Consider the following 18,028-nt stretch of genomic DNA (forward strand, 5'->3'; position numbering starts at 1 on the left):
TGTGATAGATCAGTCCAGCACCCTAAGCCTAATTGAAAAGCTGGACTCTTTACAGCTGTTACGATGTCTTTTTTAATGCCAGGCTTCAACACTTCTGTAGCTCTGTCTACACTTGCATGCTGCTACAATGGGAATGGATAAGTAAGAAAACCTGCTAAGTTATTGTGGCAGTTCTCTTCCCAAGTGGTTGCCCAAAATCCAATGGAAAACCAAGCAGGAGGTGTACAAGCAGACAGCTCCCTTTGCCAGTTGGACTAACCCTCATTTTTGCTGCAGCACTTCAGTAAAAGCCAATTATACCGAACTCCAGTAATGGCTCTATCAGTGATAGACTGCAGACACTTATAGTCTTCATCAATGAACAGGCTAAGTGAAGCTAAATTGTTCTGCTAAACTTTTCAGTAAGTAATTAACCCTGAATTATTAACAACAGGCAGCTATGGTAATGGTTATGAAAGAAATAACAACTGGTTGCACAGTTATTAGCACGAGAGCACTGAACAAGGCAGGCAAGCAGCATGTGCTGCCATGGAATTAATAGAAGGGACAATGGTGGCAAATGTGATCCCCTGCAGGGCAGTACAGTTCCAGGGGTTCACAGAGCTGCTCAAAGATACTTGCTTTGGCAAGAGCAGCATGTACTCAGCAGTAGATGGATGGAAGTCAGAAGACTATGGTAATAAGGAACGTTAAAAATAAATCCAGCCTCATTAAGTTAAAAAAAAAAAAAGGAAAAAAGAAAGTATCTGAACCTGACAGCTCAGCAACTGGTAACTCTTTAGTTCAAGCAGTTATCCAGGGGACAAGAAATTCATACTGGAGCACCAGGAAGCAGACAGATGAAGTGACCTGCTGTGCAGCCTGTGCTCCCGAACTGGACCGTATCAGTGCCAATTTTCTGAAGCTGTGAGCTCACCAGTTTCAGAAAGGAGGCGGTCTTTATAAAGGTCTTACCTTGAAACACCCTAAAATATTAGCAGATCCTTAAAACCCTTGGCTAGTGTGTTTGTATAGGAGCGTTCTCATGCACCTGCAAATACAGGGACTGTGAAAGCTGGTGAGCTGACAGTCCTGGGACCAAGGCATAGACACAGCACTCATGGAGCAGTGTGGACTCCCCTCACTGCCCCTCTCCAACCATTTTCATGGACCATTTGCCAGCAGAGTGAGGAGCTCCATATCCCTTCTTATCCTCTCTGCTGAGAACTTAAATGAGCAAGGCAAATAAGAGCAACCTCTTACGAGGGAGGGAAAGTGTCCTGCTGGGTACTGCACTGCAATTAAGCAACTTGTTTTGCTTCCCAGCATGACTGGGGTGGCAGAATGAAACTGGAACAACAGTATTAGTGTCATGGTTTAGTATAGGTAAAGAAGGCTCCATCAGCCATGGAAGTGATTCTATTGCAAAGAGGTGCTTACAGCTTCCTCTATGAGCTGACAGAACCAATCAACTGGCCAGTTTGAATATTGGCCACTTTTTAAGCCCCTTAAGAAGCTTGACACGGCTCTGTGACCCACGTTTAAGAAGGAACAGAGCCCGGGAAAGCTCAGTCGCTTCCGGCCTTCGGGCAGGTCCCTGGGGCCCGCGCGGCGCAGCGGGGCCGGGCCGGGAGGCGGCCGTGCTGGAGCCGGGGGGCGCTGTTCCACCCGCGGCCCCTCAGCGCGGGCAGCCAGAGCCCCGCTCCGCGAGGCAGCGCGGCCCGGCCCCGGCCCCGCAGCGGCCAAGGATTCATCGGAGGCCGCTGCCCGGCAAAGATGGGACCGACAGCGAGAGGCGAATGCCGGCTGCGGGGCCGGCTGAGATGAACCCTTTCAGTGCTGTGAGTTTCCTCCAGGACAGATGGAGCCTGCAGACATCAATCCTCTCCCGAGTCAGAGGAAGAGGAAAGGTGGAAGCAAGTGAAGAAAACACCATAGAGACACCAAAGGCAGTGAAGAAGGAAGAGCTGAAACCCTGAGGGAGGAGAAAGAGGAGAGATGCTTCAAGCCTAGAAGCTGAAATTCTGTTGTAAAGCTATGGTGGTGATGGACTGATACATCAGAGTGCCCACTGTAATTTCATGAGAGCATGGGGGGTGGAGCGTTCAAACTGCAATTGTGAGCAAAAGTACCTGTGCTGAAATAAGTAAATGTTGAAGTAGCTGTGATTTGATGAGAAGCATGAACAGAGAGAGATGAAAGTGAGGAGGACCCTTGCTCCCAGGGAGGGAGAAGACCTCTGTTCCTAGAGATGAAGATGCTCCCAGAGATAGATGAAGAGAACCTTTGCTTCTGAACAGCTCAACCTTAAAATGGTACCCCATTAACATGATTGGACCCTTGAAAACAGTTGTGGGGAAAGCTGTAAGTTGGGGGAAGGGACTCTCACATGCGAGCAGAGAACCAACCCGGGCAGCTGGCTCACTATGACATTGAAGCCATGAGAGAACTGTTTCTTGTGGAGATGTCTCCATAGCATGAGCAAGAGAGACTCCTCTCCCTAAGTGAACTGAAAAAGATTATTATAGAGGTGGTAAACTGACTGAAAATCTCAAGGGTTGTCTTTTTTACGTTGTCAGTGGAAGAAGGGAGAAAGGTGGGGGAGGGAGAAGTGTTCTGAAGGTTTAGTCTGACTTTTTCTTTCTTTTAGGTCTATTAATAAACTTCATTATATTCTTTTAAGTTTTGTGCCTGCTTTGCTTTCTCCTAATTCTTATCTCACAGAAGGAAAATAAGTAAGTAATGGATATTTTGAACCAAACCACTACACTTAGTTACCAAAAAACCCTGAGAGAGTAGAAGGATAAGCAGAAGAGAAATGAAGGCAAACACAGTAAAATGGAAAAAGTGGATCCAAACCAAAACCAAGGCCCTTATTTTAAGCAGAATCAGTCTGATGACAGAAATGCAGAGGGGAAGGAAAAGAGCTGCTAGAGCCCCAAAACCAGGAAGCTTGTCCTTACCTCTTGACTTTCTTTTGAACCAGCTGTATTAAACGAACAGCCCCCTCTGTTCTTACTGGAGAACATGGGGAATTCATCCATGTCCCCCGGACTTTATTAAAATTTAAATCTTTTCGTCCTTCTCCAAGTTTCTGCTTAATATATTTTAGGAGGTGAATGCAATTTTCCTGGGTTATAAAATGTCCTCACATAGCAGCTGCCCCTGCCCTGCAGGGCAGCCCCTTTGCCTTGCTGAGGAAAGGTGCCTCAAGAATCCCAGACAGCCTCATCCATCCAACTTCTTTATGGGGTCTCTGTGAATTATTGAAAGTCTGCTCTGACACCTGGACAGAAGATAAGTCAATCTCAGCCCTTTCTGTTGCTGTTAAATAAACTATCTTCCCGTCCTAGAAAATGTAGGGCTGGAAGAACAGGCTGTGTGCCGCTATGTAATAGTAGTGAGGAGAGAAATCTCTAATGCATGAAGTAGGTCATATACATTATATGGGGAGAGAAGGATTAGTCTGCCTATTCTGATTGCACACCCTGACCTGGGAGCGATAGGCAAAGCAGGGCCCATCTCCCCTCCACCACAGGGCTTCCCCTCCAGAATTCCTTTGGGAACTGTGTCGAAGGGACTGGATGTGTCCTTGACTACAGGAGATCCCCCTGGGTTTGGGGAAGATGTTTACTTGCCTTCTGATTCTTTCTGCCCCCCAAGTCCTGCCTGGGCACCCACAGGAGATCAAGAACAGGAGCTTGAGACGTGCTTCTCTCATCTGTGCTACTCCCCCTCTGACAGCTGATGTGCTAAGCTGTGCTGCCATCCGCAGCACAGAGCAGGGAGGAACAAACAGCTTTTGGGTATGGGAAGCAAGTTTTGCATAAACACAACAATGGACTCTGCGCTCCAACTGCCTGAGCTGCTGTTTCTCATTGAACTCAATAGGTGTCTTCAGATAATTGCCAAGAGAGGATTTACTTCACCTAATGCACAGGGAGTATTAGAAGGGCTGCATTCATTTAGCTGCCTAAGATAGACATGAAGACCAGAAAATCCCAAGTTTGGATTTGTCACAGAACAAAATTCTGAAATCAATGTCACTTTAATGCAACAGGGTTTAATTCAGAGGATTTTACTGGAGTTCATCCCACGCTACATGAAAGCTTCTGTTGGTGGAATAGAGAGTATTTCTGGCTGTGCTTTCGATGAGCGCTGACCAGTGTGCCCAGTACCATCAGTTTGGAATTAGTCTATGGGCAAAACTGGGCATCAGCCAAGTTTAGTTTTTACGAGCTGGGAATCACGTAGAAACAGAATGAGAAAGGGCCCCAAAGCTCACATTGTGCATCTCCCCCCAATGTTTTACTGGCCTCTGTTTATTTAAAACAGTCTTAAAAAATCTCTCAGTGGCTTTTACAGCATCTTCAGACTATCCTTCTCCTTGTAACCATCCCTGTGACTAGAATGTTTTTCCTAATATCTAACCTAATTCTCTCAAGCTTCAATTAAGTCTATTATTCTTGTCCTACTTATATGGATAAATTCCTTCTTTTTTGCAAAATATGCTTCTTACAGAAAACTGAATTTCTGTGTTCCCTTTGGTCTTCTGTTGTTCACACTGAACGCTACATAATCTGTGACCTGTGGGGACAGGACAAGTTTTTCCCATTCTCTTTGCTTGATTCTCTCTGCTTGGCTGCCCTCCAGCTACACCACTTTTCCCTTGAAGACGAAAAAAATTGCTCAACATTTGACACACTGCTCTAGCTGAGGCCTTACTAGTGCTGAGTGCAGCTGAAGGATTGCTTCATGCATTTAATAAGTTACAGTTCTGTGTAAACACCCCTGTGTTGACATTTAACATTTTCACAACAGTCAGGTTCTGTTGACTCATGCTCAGGTTGTGATTCACTCCCTGCAGAGCTCCTTGGATCGGCAGACCTTGGATCCCCACCCTTCACCCAGCACTCTGCAGGTCGAGCCCCCATTCATCAGTCAGTGTTGAATGCTGACACGTTGCTCACTTCTGCTCTTCTTTCTCATTTTTAGAAGTACTGGCAGGGTAAAGCCAGTTACTGTTTTTCTTTCCTGGAGTTCTCAGTACACACCCTTCTTCTCTCTGCTGAAGGCACAAGGGTTGTCCATCTTCACTAACATGCTGCTTCTCCCCTCACCAACAAGGGTTTTCCTGGATCTGTTTTAATTCACATCCAGTTAGCTCAAGGGAAAATAGCTTATGATCTGTGTAAGATGTGCTCATCCTCCCATCTGGTCTCATTTACACAGTGAACATCCTGCCATGATCATAGCACCCCTCTTGTCTCTTGAGGCCCTAAAAACATCCTGAGGTCTTAGGCCAGGGAGCTGTGGAGTTCTCCGGGATGTCCAGGTTGCTGGGCAGGCTGGGGGCACCTGGGGGCAGCCCCCAGCCCAGGGTGTCACCTTGTGGGTCGGGACACAGGTGTGGATCCAGGGGGAGGCAGTCTTCTCATGAGAATTCAAGCCCTATGTGGAAAAAAAATAGCATGAGAAAAATCCTCTCTTTCTCCCCAAATATCCAAGCATGCAAAACCCCCAAACTCAACCACACAAATCATCCCTCCAAAACAACCTTTCAGGAAGTCTTATCCAACATAAGCAAAAAACAGTAAAACTCTTTTCCCTTTACAAACTGTATTTAGCACAGTGTTATCAAAAGGCTACCAAGCAAAATTAATACATTCCATTTTCTGGTGTATTTGCAGTTCTGCACTTCTTAAAAAAAAATGGTCTAATAAGTCATAAATTTACATTTCTTAAGTTACCCCGTCTGGCTCCCTTAATGAAATGACTGCAATACAGTACACACAACAGTGTAAATCCATAAAACCTCAGAGCTCCAAATATTAATCAAGAAGCTTTCATAACAGGAATTAATAATTGGAACCAAAAAAATGTAATAAGGAATGAAATTTCACAATCCGCTAAAAGACTAGCAAAGATGGATTTCATAACATTTTTATAAGGCATTTAAAGTAAATTCAATACTTTTCAATGGCATTATGAAACAGAAATCACGTAACTGACTGGGGCCTTGGGATGTGCTTCAGTTCAGGGTTGGTTTTACAGCACTCCTGTCTTGTTTGATGGAGCGATAATTCCAAACATCAGTTGGTCGTGCAAACACCTCTGGAAAGCTTGGTATCTAAAAAGGAAGAAGTAGCCAAGAAAGTACTAACACCTGATAGATACATCTCTGGGATAAACCTGAAGATACAGCTGCAACTGGGACAATTCAGCAGAAAAAAATAACGCAAATATTGTGTAAGCAAGAATGGAGGATAATATGGAATATGTCTTATCTTTCAATACCAATCACTGTGTTCTCATCAATCTTACCATAGGATAATTGACATAATTACTTCTGCTTGAAACAGTTTTTGGTCTGCTATTGCTTCTTGCTGTCATGTACAGTTGCTGACAGGATGCTAATAAACACTTTCCTTGAATGGCTGCAGCACATCTATTATTCCATTAGCCTGATTCATGAGTGGGGCCACTAAATGCTACCACAATACAAATAAATCATTAAACAATCATGAAAAAATAACAGAGCAGCTTTCACTGATCCTCTACTTAGGGCAATAGAGATATTATTAATCTACTTTGTACATAAAATCAGAATTCAGTCATATTTTTCCCTTCGGTTTGGATTAGCCCACACGATGGCAGTCTCTGTCATTAACACACAGTGAGTTATTCCTTCAAACACTGCCAGTTTAACATGTTTCATCTGCATAATATGAAAAATAACACAAGAAAACCTGCTTGGATTTCAGTAAGTTCATGAAACAGCCAGGAATTTTCCTGACAAAAAACAAATAGCCTGTAACACCACAGAGTGAACCCCTCATACAGGTTTTAGCACAATGCTCTGGCACAGCCTGCAGAGCAGAGAAAGCCCTCAACAAAACCCACACTGCATCTGCAGAAGCTGCAGCCATTCCGTGTGCCCTGCTTAACCAAAACCACTCTCTCATTTCCAGCTGTATAATGGATGTAAAGCTGAAAATGCCACAGGGCAGGTGGTCTGCTGCCTTCTCAGCCTTCAGGTACGAGCTGGTGAAAGAAGTGAGGAAGGGGAAAAAAAGGCCAACTACACAATAGTCAAAAGAACTGAAACTCAGCTTTATTGTTCTTTTTTTTAAAAAGTATCTACAATAATGGCTCAGAATACTACCACAATGTACAGGGACAAGGCAGTGCTCTGGGCTATGACTGTAGATTACTCTCATATATATATATATTTAAGAGCTTAAGAAAGGTTGAAGCACGGCAGTTCAACATTTCTTAAGCATGTATTTCATAATTTTAACATCTTCTAGATCTCTCATATTACAGCAGGATTTATCAAATGCAATGTAGTCACAGAAGTCTTGCATAAATACAAATATTGATACTTTACTTTGAATATTGTCTATGATATAAATTCTGCCTTACCTTTAAAAAAAAATCTCCAGATCATTATGTGACCTGGGAGTCTTTCCTTTTCTTTCTCTTTAAGAGTTTTTAAATATATATATATATATATTTTTATATATTTGCTATCATACATCAAAGTATATATGAATCCCATCATTTCTGTTATATTTTCTGCAGACATGGTCTGAAGCAAAATCACCAACAACTAAATCAAAAACTTCCTGGTTATCATAGGAAAGCCAAAGAGGATCTTTCCTATTTTTTGTGTGTGTTTCAGTACTGGTATTTTTTTAAACTTGAAAGGATTCTTCATAAACTAGAGGTCCATAGATCACTTAAAGCAGTCTTTATAAGCAAATTTACATATTTTGACATGCTTTTGTGAGGCAGTTAGTATCAAAATCCAATAGCATTTCTTACAGAGCCATATGACTTTCTGCGATGCAGATACACATTTCATTTCTAAAAAGCCACAGTTCTTTTTCTACATCTGCTCTCATCAAATCCCCAGGATTCATTCATAAAACTGCTGCTGTTCCAAATGCTGATGCTGTTATCCCCGCTGTGGATTAAGACATACACCCAACCTGGTGACATCACTGCGTGGAAGATTGATAAGTAGGAAAACACCCTCCCCAATTCCACAGAGAGTCTTCTCTATCTCTGAATCCTCATGATTCATGTCACCCCACAGTGCAATGTGACGAAGACACAACTCAGTGCAGGCTAAGGGTCTTCTTCCATCAAAGGAATCTCTAGGAGAAACAAAGAAATAGCATTGACTGCTGATTGCAATTTCCCTTTATGCTGTTGCAGAGTATTATGGTTAGCAATTCTACAAAACCAGAAATGGACGTTGCAAATATCTGAACAAGACGTGGGGTATTGACAATTCTAGACCCACTCAGGCTCTAACACTTCTATGAAAATTAGATAACTAAAACTACACAGATTTTCTCCAACAAATTAGGGCCACAAAAACCTAAATGCAAACATCCTTGCTACTACATTAATCACTGAAACAGCATTCAGAAGTGGCAGGCACTTTTACTGGCACTACCGTAATTTCTTCCTCTCCTCCTGGATGTCCTGTCCCCCTTGTGATACCAGTAAAACTATCCAAACCCCTCTGAAGCAGGAAGACTTCCTCCACCCAGACCTCCACCCACACTGAATTTAGGACACTGCGCTTCAGCTCAGTGACTGTGGAGAGTGGGATATGAGCCTCTCCCTCTAAATGTCTCAAGGAAAGCCATCTAGTTTCCTTAATAGGCTGAGCAGCACCACTCAGAACTCCATGAAATCTCGTCAGTACATGCCCATGTTTGACTTAAAGGCAGGCAGTAATACAGGGCAAGCTCCCTTCTGGCACCTGGACCTGTGGGTACATTCCCCTTATGCTGTGACTTCCATGTCCATGGCTTAAGGCTCATTTGCCTTAGATGGAAGGAACACTTTGCTGGATGCACAGACATGATAAGTTTGTTCATAAAGGCTGCTAATTTTGGCCCAGTATGAAAAATGATTTCTTTTCTCTTTTAAGGAGAAAATCCTGTTATTGGCTGTGAAAGCCAGGGTATGTGAGGGAGTTGTGAGCGTAGGAGTTGAGGAGCAGATGAACAGACCAGCACAGGCAAGATGAGGGTTGGCTTTGCTGCTGTATACAGGTGCTTGCTGACATCCCTGTTGATGAGACTGGGGTCTGGACAGGAGCCTTCTGGCCTGGCATTCAAATCACATGCACCACAGCTAGCAAGGATATATGGCAGATATGAAACTCTATAACCATGGAGTTGTCAGATTAAAAAAAAATTCCAAATTAAGGTGTGGACAAAACCATGGAGAAAGTACAAGCAACTTGTCTGGGTGAACTCCTGCTCTGCCAGTACAAACAAATGATGTTCCCTGTTCACGGACTCACCTATTGCACCTACTCAAGACTCACCATCTGTGATATCGATCCGGGGACTCGTGGATGCAGCATCCCCGTCAGTGCTCTGGGATATATCAGTTTGATCTGAGCCGGGAAGCGCTGCCCCTTGGCACGTCAGGGATGGGTACAAACTCTGGAGCAGTTCAGAGGAACCCGACCTACTGCCACAGGTCTCGAATTCACTGGGCAGAGTGTCTGGAATCCTGGGACCAGGGTAAGCGGGAGGATTCTGATCTTCTGTCTGCAAAATATGCCCCTGGTCTGCGGCAGCTGAGTATCCGGGTGCCAGGGCATTCAAGCCACTGCTGACAGCTTCATCGTAGGAAGGCAGCATGACAGGAACACCATCCACCACCACGAAGTCGGGGTCACCCATGGAGCCCTCCTGGTTGCCTCTATGTCAAACACAGATGGGTTATCACAGAGAGCAAGAGCATGTCAGCAGCACCTCGGAGCAACTGCTGAACTTCAGTAAACACAGCACTTTCTAGTCATGCCCAATGGAGCTACAGGGTCATTAACATTCACAGAAATGTCTGCCAAACTCTGCTTGGGTTGGCAGGTGGAATCTGTTACAATCGGAAAAAATGAAACCAGTAATGTGAAGAACAATTCCAACAAGGGAAGGTCAACAGGTATGTGGAAAAGATAAGGAGCCCCACTTTCTGTGCTGTGCACAGTAGGTATCATATATAAGATCGCAGACGTACTTCACCAGCCAAAAGTGTCTGAACCCCTGGAATAATGTGTGCTAGAGCACAAAAGTGTTTACAGCCCAAGTAAACAAGCACTGAGATCACTACTGCTGGATGACAAGGCTTTGGTGGCAAGATTTGTGGCCTCCTTCAGGCCTTTCTTTCAAAGGATGGAGGCTTCCTTAATCAGTATTAAGCTGGTTTCTTTTTTAAGCAATTAATTGGGAAGGTCTGTTAAACCCTAAAAGTATGTGTTTAGTAGCCTACTAAACACAGTATAGTCCTGGCAGGAGGGAATTGGTCTCAGGTACCTTTAACACATGAAAGCATCTGAAAAGGGGAGGATTGAAAGCCATTTCAGTAAGCTAGACAAGTCCAGGCTGTAGGGCTCCCTCATGAAGAGCACTGTGTGAATTAATGACAAATGCTCACAGCTGCATGGTATTTTATGGAAATAAACGAAGATGCAGGAGATGTTTATGAATTGTGATGAAAATAACACTAATGAAGGTAAAGCAAACCTTTAATATAAAATTGTCCATAGAGAAAAAAGAAATTCTTTCTTAAAACTTCCATTACTAAGTCTACAGTAGTTAAAAAATTAATTCCCCCAGCACCTGCAAACGAGTATTTAAAAACACTGTCAGCTATTTTTACAGGCAGAAGCAGCAATTCTCAGTAGAAGGTCAGTAATTACTCCCAGAGTGAATCTGGCAAACTTTGCCTTTTATCTTAGCTTCATGAAGGACTACTGCAGGTTTTTGCGGGTGCCCTTCCACACCAGTGGTTCAGGGACTTCTGCTCAGAGCAGAACAAAGTATCTGCAAGGCTTGTGAGCTGCTCCATCTCTCCAGCAAGGAGTGCTGAGTGCGAAAACTGAACCAAGGCCCTCTTTAAAATAAAAAAGAAAGCAGTACAAACCGTGGAAGGAAATGTGTCTTAAATTTGGTCTGGAACATCCTGGCTAAAATAACCAGTAGCAGTACTAACAGAACACTGGTAGCAGTAAATGCCACTATTTTCCATGTGGTCAGGAGGGTCTCCTGTGTATTTGGCCAGGTTTGTTCTGTAACAGAAAGACAATACAAGAGTTGTGCTTGTATATTCCTGTTGTTATTTTATATGAATACTTCAACACTACTTAGAAGTGCCAGTTAGGACCAGACATTTTTTATAGGCAACTTGTAAAAACCACACATAAACCCAATGCCATGTACCAAAAGCAGCCTTAACATTAAGCTGAGAGAGAGGCTAGATCTTGCTTTTTCCCCTTGACTGGTTTTTTTATACATGCAATCATGACCCTAACTTGCATACATATAAAAATACCCAGATGTTAAAAAACACATTTCAAGAGGTAATTATCAAAATGGTTTAGAATCATTCAGGATCTTGGGAACACATTATATTTAGTAGCATCTTAAAATCAATGCTCATCATTTAACCATGAAATAGATGAAGTTCAGCAGGCATTACCGACCTACAAATCTGCTCCAAAATGAGGGACTGTAGGAAGACAGGACTATTAGCATAGGACTATCCCTTACCTGTTTTGACACAGTACACTTGGTAGGAGGGGAACCACTCTCCATACTGGCAGGTGATGTACTTGTAGTCGTTGGTGAGGGTGTAACCAGGGTCACAGTAGAACTCCACCACCGTCCCGTGGTTGTAGCGCTCGCAAGGCCGCGGGTGGCAGATGTAGTCTCCATGACTCACCATTGGAGGTAGTGGACAAACTTGGGCAAACAAACAAAGGGAAAAGGAGAAAGACATTAATGCCAGCAACCCACCACTGGGCAGCTTCAGTGAAGCTTCAGAGTGTCAAAATGCAGCGGGCACACTTCAGGCTCCCTCTCAGCTCCCTGTGGTTCTGGGTTTGTCTCAGTGGTACCAGGCCACTGCCCGGGGAGGCCAGGTGCCCATCCATACCAGTGGAGGGATGCACATGCCAGGCGGTCACTGAGGTGGGATCTGGGAAGCTTCCAATCCTCTGTGGGAAGAGGAGGGTGAGAGGAAGACAAAAAGGGACACATGCCCATCAGGTGGCTGCTTGGGGATGGAGCGGGGCAGTCCAAACAAGGAGACTCACGCTCCTCACGAAGCATTTATAATTGGGCTGTAACATGCTGGTTTCTGTTACATTAACATAATTAAATGGTTATATGCATTAATTAAATACCTTTTAAAAATAAGTTTGCCATCAGCAGTGCTGCAAGAGATGCAAAGCACCTAGTGTTGCTTAAGCATGTGCAGTCTGTATCACTGTAATTTTATTAAATTGAGCTTAAACTCTACTGGTGGTGTTTGTGATTTGTTATTTCTGAACAGCCTGACTGATCTCAGTGGGACCACTGGTGGAGTGAGGTCTTAAATATAGCAGAGGCTGAGCCTGCGTTAATTAAGTAGAGTGGTTTACTTAGGGTTAGGTAAATAAGAGAGAATTGCAATATAAACATGTGGGACTTTTCCTGTAGGCCCCGGAACAACATCCCAGGCAGATGAACTCCATGGAGAACTGAGGGAGCACTCTCTGGAAAACAGCAGTGGGGAAAGCAGCTCGCAAGCAGTATTTTTACAAGAGAGGAAACTTTTCCACTGTCTAAGTGTTAGTTGATTACTGTTTTCTTAAGTGCTTCTAGCACAGAGCAAAAAAACTCTACAAAGTGTAATGATGTTTCAAATGACTACATACTGACCCAAAAGGGGGCTTCAGTTACTGGATGGCTGCTTTTATTTCCCTTCAGAGGCAGTTCCCAGCTGGCTCAGTGCCTCATCTACAGGCTCTTCCCTTCACTTCACGCCTCTCTCATGCAGGCAAGACCTACTGCACTGATTTAAATAATGAAAATGACATCTCTTGGAAGAAGAATCTTCCCAGAAATTATAATTCAGCTGCTTCTTCCTGTGAATCTTGTTACATGAATAATGCATTTCATAAAAAAATACACAAGATATTAAATGAATCTTCAAGAGAGGCTGATTACAATGTGCAGCAATGTCTATTCCCCATCCTCCGGAGACACGGTTTTGTTTGCATTTTCACTGGCAAGGCTTAATAATAACTTGAAATCAGAGTAATCACATAAAAATTCACATCCTCAATGCTCTGCACACTTTCCAAAGTCTCTGGGCCCACAACAAAGAGGAATACTTTACTGGGAAGTCAACTCAATACTGAAAACAATTTTCTTGAGATTAGGGTGAGGTTGTCAGACTGAAATAGTAGGAAAGCACCTATTAATCATTCTTGTGTTAAAAAGAAAATGATCAGTGAAAGCCATTATCCTGGCCTACCATAAGGAAACCTGGTGTATTTTTATTACCTCTGCTTAGAGCATGAGAACAAAGGAAGAGAACAATTTAAGCTCCTCTGGAACTGAGTTTTTCCAGGCTCTGGCAGTGTGCAAGAGATGTGTAGATGCCCACAACCTTTCTAGCAATGAGCAAGTAGAGCACACCTTTTCACAAAGAGCAACACTCAGAGAAACTAATTTTCCCCTCCAGCAATGTAGCCTCTACATCATCCCTAACCTCTTAAAGTCATTGAGAACCAAAGCAGCCTGCTGAATAAAAAATCCCTCAAAGCTGGCGTCCCAGCAATGTGGGTCAGCTCAAGAATGACACGTTTCTAGGCAGATTTAAAGCAATGCACTGTGGGGACAACCCAGATACGGAGCTGTCAGTCTGTTTACAAATGGAGGTGTATTTTATAACACCCAAAACCAAGAGTATCACTCCTTGTGTAGGATATATCCCCAGTACTAAAAAGAGTGCCACCCCTTCCACAGACACATCTATATTTCAAGGGAAATGCTTGTCTATTGGTGCTGCCTGGAAACTTCTGCAAACAATTTTTTATTGCCCTGCCAAGTATTAGTCATGAATTAGAGTCGAGGTTTAAGGGGTCATACCTGCCAACAGCTCCTGCAGGAAAATGCAACCAGCAGATGTAATGGAACAGGTTTGAAAATGAGGGCTTTTAGCTCAGCTGAAACAGTGCTTCATTCTTATGTCAACTGGACTGCAAGGGTCAGGGATTCTAACTCTCTTAGGGTATCACTCACCGCCTCCTGTGAACTTTACGTTCAACCGGTTTCAGGATCCCTTTAACACTTCCACGGGCAAACTGGCCCCCATGCACCGTCTGCAGCACTCAGGTTCAAAGCCTCTTTTCACAAATCACGTGAAAGATACATCACAAACAACTCCAAAAGAACTCACTTTGAGCTCTGGGCAGTCAGTCGTACACTCAGTCCCTTTCTCAACTCACTTCATTCCCATGGTCATCCTGATCCAAAATCCTTTAAAGCCAGTGGAAGGACAGCCAGCAAGTGGGCCTTAGTTTCGATCATAGAAAATAAAGATTATGAAAGTCTGGAAGGCTGCTGAACTCTCTTGGCTCCCAGTGACAGAAAATTTTTAGTGCAGAGCAGGTCACCTTATAGGGTCTGATGCCAGTGTATGACACTGGTTACACGGATTAAAGGAATGTGCCAGATCAAATATGGAGGAAAACTCAGGTGCCAAACCTAAGGCCACTGAAGTTTTTTAGGAAAATTAAAATTCTAGCATTCCCAGTGATGAACCCTAATTGTGTTTGGAAATTACAGGCCATGGACTTCAGGCAAATGCATCAAACTCGCAGAATGAAAACAGCCACTGATTACAATGGAAGTGTATCTGACAAGTACATTTTCACTGTCAAATAGCAGTATGCACACTAATCGTAGAAATAAGGGAATTCTACTTCAGGAAGTTTTCACAGCTCAAAAAAAAAGTCCTAAGTGTTTTTCTTAAAAATGACACTAAATTTTTACTACCAATAGCTTTCAGCATCTTCACTTTATAAGGCTTTGGAGACTTTAATGCTCTAATTACAACATCCAGCATGGATAATCCAGTAGTATTGTCTGACAACCAGCATTAAAAGACCACATGCCTGTGTCCTTAACTTTGGAGCTTGGCAGAGGGACGGACATAATTCAAACAGAGTCTGCTGGTGGTTCTGCAGCAGGTGATCCCAGGTCTCTGGATCTGTCTTTGTACAGCAATTGCCCACAGACTGTATGGGGATTTACAGGAACTTTATAGCTCAGCATTCTCAGCTGAAAAGTTGAATCGTTCATCAAAAAGAAAGAGCAATTGTGTTTATATGGCAAACAAATCCCTTCCTGGATGCTCAAGAGTCCTGTTACTCAAGGAAGTTGAAGGGAAGAATTCCTGATTTGATTTGGTGGACTTCCCTGCCTGCTCCTAGGAGCTGCTGGAGCTGAGGGCTCTCCACTGAGACCAGCTTTCTGCTCTGGCTGATTTTAATGAAGGACTAGCACTATCAAGAAGAGCTTAAAACCTGGGGAGTTGAGCTTTGTGTTACCAGCAGTGTGACACTGTGGCCTGGAGCAGAGGCAAGGGCTGGTCTGCCCCACAGAGTGCCCTCTCCATCACAGCCTGGCAGTGCAAGAGCTGCATCCCTTGGAGTAGGGTCAGGGAAGGGTGGCACAGGCTGCGGGCACTTGAGGAATTAATGTGGTTCACCCAGTGATTTTTCCTACCCATTATGGTCAAGAAGCTTTTTAAACTCTGCCCAGAGGATGCTGCAGTAGTTCTGCAATGTTGGCACTGGAACTGGAGGAGGGAGGGAGAATTTTTTGGCATTAGCATATTCTCAATTAACATCGATGGCACAGAATAAAGACATTGCCTGACTTTTTAAAAGCCATTGGTAGAGAGATAACAGTGGAGTTACAGATATTTACACTGCTCAAAACCTGTTTTTCAGTCAGTGTTCAAAGGCTAGTGGGTTTAGTCTGTGGTCAAAGCAGACAGATGGTAATCATTCAGGTTTTGCCCAGTGTTTTTTATGTGGGCCAAAAAATAAAAGCAAAAATGCCTTGCAGTACAGGACACTCACTTATAAAACAAAATAAGGGGTAGGAACAAGCAAATTTATTTTTCACCTGTGTTTATTTCTCTCAAGCTAGTAGTCCACCTTTTGTGTAGGACATTAATTGCTTAGTTAGCAGAAAACCCAGTGTAAGGCCAGCCATTCCTGTTTGACACAGGGATTGACAGGATTAGAGACATCAGCACCTAATAAAGAATAAACTCTTAATAAAATAAAAAATAAAGAATAAATTCTTCCAAACACATCGTGAATGCCTGCTCATTATGCAAGGAGTGAGAACATATTAAGATGAAACTTCCAGATGAGAAAGATACAAATAAAAACCTATAAATTCCACTGCGCGGGAAAACGCTGGTGTGTCTCGCTCAGAAGGGGACACACTGTCTGCTTTGCTCACAAACTAGGAAACAACAAGAGCTTCTCCTGACCCTCACTTGACATTCTTGTACACATCAGGACGCTAATGATCACCAGAAATCTGGACACCTATCATCTGGCTACTGCATCCCAACCAATGTTTAACCCAAGCTCCATGAGACCACAGCTGTGCATGTCCCAGCAGGTCTGACCCCTCCCATCCAGGGTGGCCAGGTCCCCATCTGAAGCTTTACTGGCTGGTTTCTGAGGCCTAAAGGAGGGATGCTCTTCCACATACTGCCTTTGTACAAACACATGCTTGGGGATGCAAGATCTGAAAATTATATTTTTTTTACACGAACATAGAAGATGAAGATTATGTTTGTTCCTTTTCCCGCTTCTTTATGAACACTGTGCTAACAAAACTTGTTTCTTGGTTCCCTCAGTGTCATCACCCTTCACACCTTCAGAATAAAACAAATCATCAACCAAGAAGTTTATCTTTCACATTCATAAGAATTCCTGTCCAGTTCACCTGACAGACCAGTCCATTTCCACAGGTATTACCAGCAAGTGAATCACACCTGCACTGCACAGTACAGAGCCTGAGGAAATTAATTCTGCACTTTGAATACTAAAAAAGGGATTTTTCTATTCTATATTTAGATTTCAATTTACAGAGGTGTACGAAACCCAAACTATTTTAATTCTAAAATAGCAAAACAAAAATTCTCGTTAAAATTTCAAGTATTCTAAGTAGGATGGAAGAAAAACTACTGGACTCAACTGCTCATATCCAATCAAAAGCTTGAAGAAGAAATTTAGAGGTTTGTAAAAGGAGGGAAATACAAAAACCAGCTGCTTTAAAATAAGTCCTGTCAAAACACCTCATTCTAAGAACACCTACTTAATGAGATTTTTTAAAATTAGACTCTTCAGGAATGTAAGCAGAACAGGAAGCATTACTGGAGCAACTTTTCATTTATTGTGAACATTAGCCTAACAATATCCTAATGAAACATTCCTACAACAAATGCTGCTTGCACTGTGAAGGGAGACTTGGTGCATGTTACAGCTGTAGTGGAACAAACTTGGAGGCCGTTGAATTTGTGTTCTGAAAGTGATGCCATGCTTTGAGGAACTTTTCTGATTACTCATTCCCACAGCAAAACAGCAGCACCAAGAGTAATAACAGAATAGAAAGTTTGATGGAAATAACTGAGCACTCATATATAGAGTAAATCCTATTTAAGCCTGACTGAATATGTAATAAAGATACAAGATGCTTACTTGAACTCTCAAGTTGCCAGAGAATTTATTTCTTGAAAGCCTAGAACAAGAGTTATTATTAATATTGTATTCTTAGCCAATAGCATCCAAATTCTTTTCAGTCTTAACCTTTCTTGATTACTTAACCATCACAATGCCACTTACATGTTTTCTTCTGAAAAGACACGTGACAGATAAGCAATTTCTTCTCAACCACTCAGCAAGTCAATGTTCAAGCAGCCAGGAACACACCCCAGGTCTCCTGGCTCCAGGCTGCTGGCTGTACCCCTAGGCAATCACCCCTGGGTAATTCTGAACCAGCTATGACTGTGAGGTAAGCCTTTCAATGTGCACACAGTGAGAAGAACTTCTCACCTTCTACAGAGTGTGAAATGAATTGAATAATTAAGTTTTTAAAGAAAAGCTGCTTCTCTGGTCTAGCTTTGACAAACAGCATCTTGCTGAGAACTGCAGTCACTG

At 43.1% G+C, this 18,028-nt stretch overlaps 1 protein-coding gene across 3 annotated transcripts in view; it reads right to left on the bottom strand.

Moving 5' to 3' along the window:
* Positions 1–7,070: 7,070 nt before the first annotated feature.
* Positions 7,071–18,028, bottom strand: part of SUSD4 (sushi domain containing 4) — a 69,256-nt gene continuing 58,298 nt past the window's right edge. For all 3 annotated transcript variants that reach the window (XM_039569541.1, XM_039569540.1, XM_010393733.3), the window contains 4 exons: positions 11,562–11,753; positions 10,936–11,080; positions 9,332–9,714; positions 7,071–8,141 (listed from right to left, as the gene is read on the bottom strand). In XM_039569541.1, the coding sequence (XP_039425475.1) occupies positions 8,113–8,141; positions 9,332–9,714; positions 10,936–11,080; positions 11,562–11,753 (749 nt within the window). In that variant the 3' untranslated portion in view covers positions 7,071–8,112. The remainder of the gene's footprint in view (positions 8,142–9,331; positions 9,715–10,935; positions 11,081–11,561; positions 11,754–18,028) is intronic.

Source organism: Corvus cornix, chromosome 3 (assembly GCF_000738735.6).
Source record: "Corvus cornix cornix isolate S_Up_H32 chromosome 3, ASM73873v5, whole genome shotgun sequence".
NCBI classification, from domain to species: Eukaryota; Metazoa; Chordata; class Aves; order Passeriformes; family Corvidae; genus Corvus; species Corvus cornix.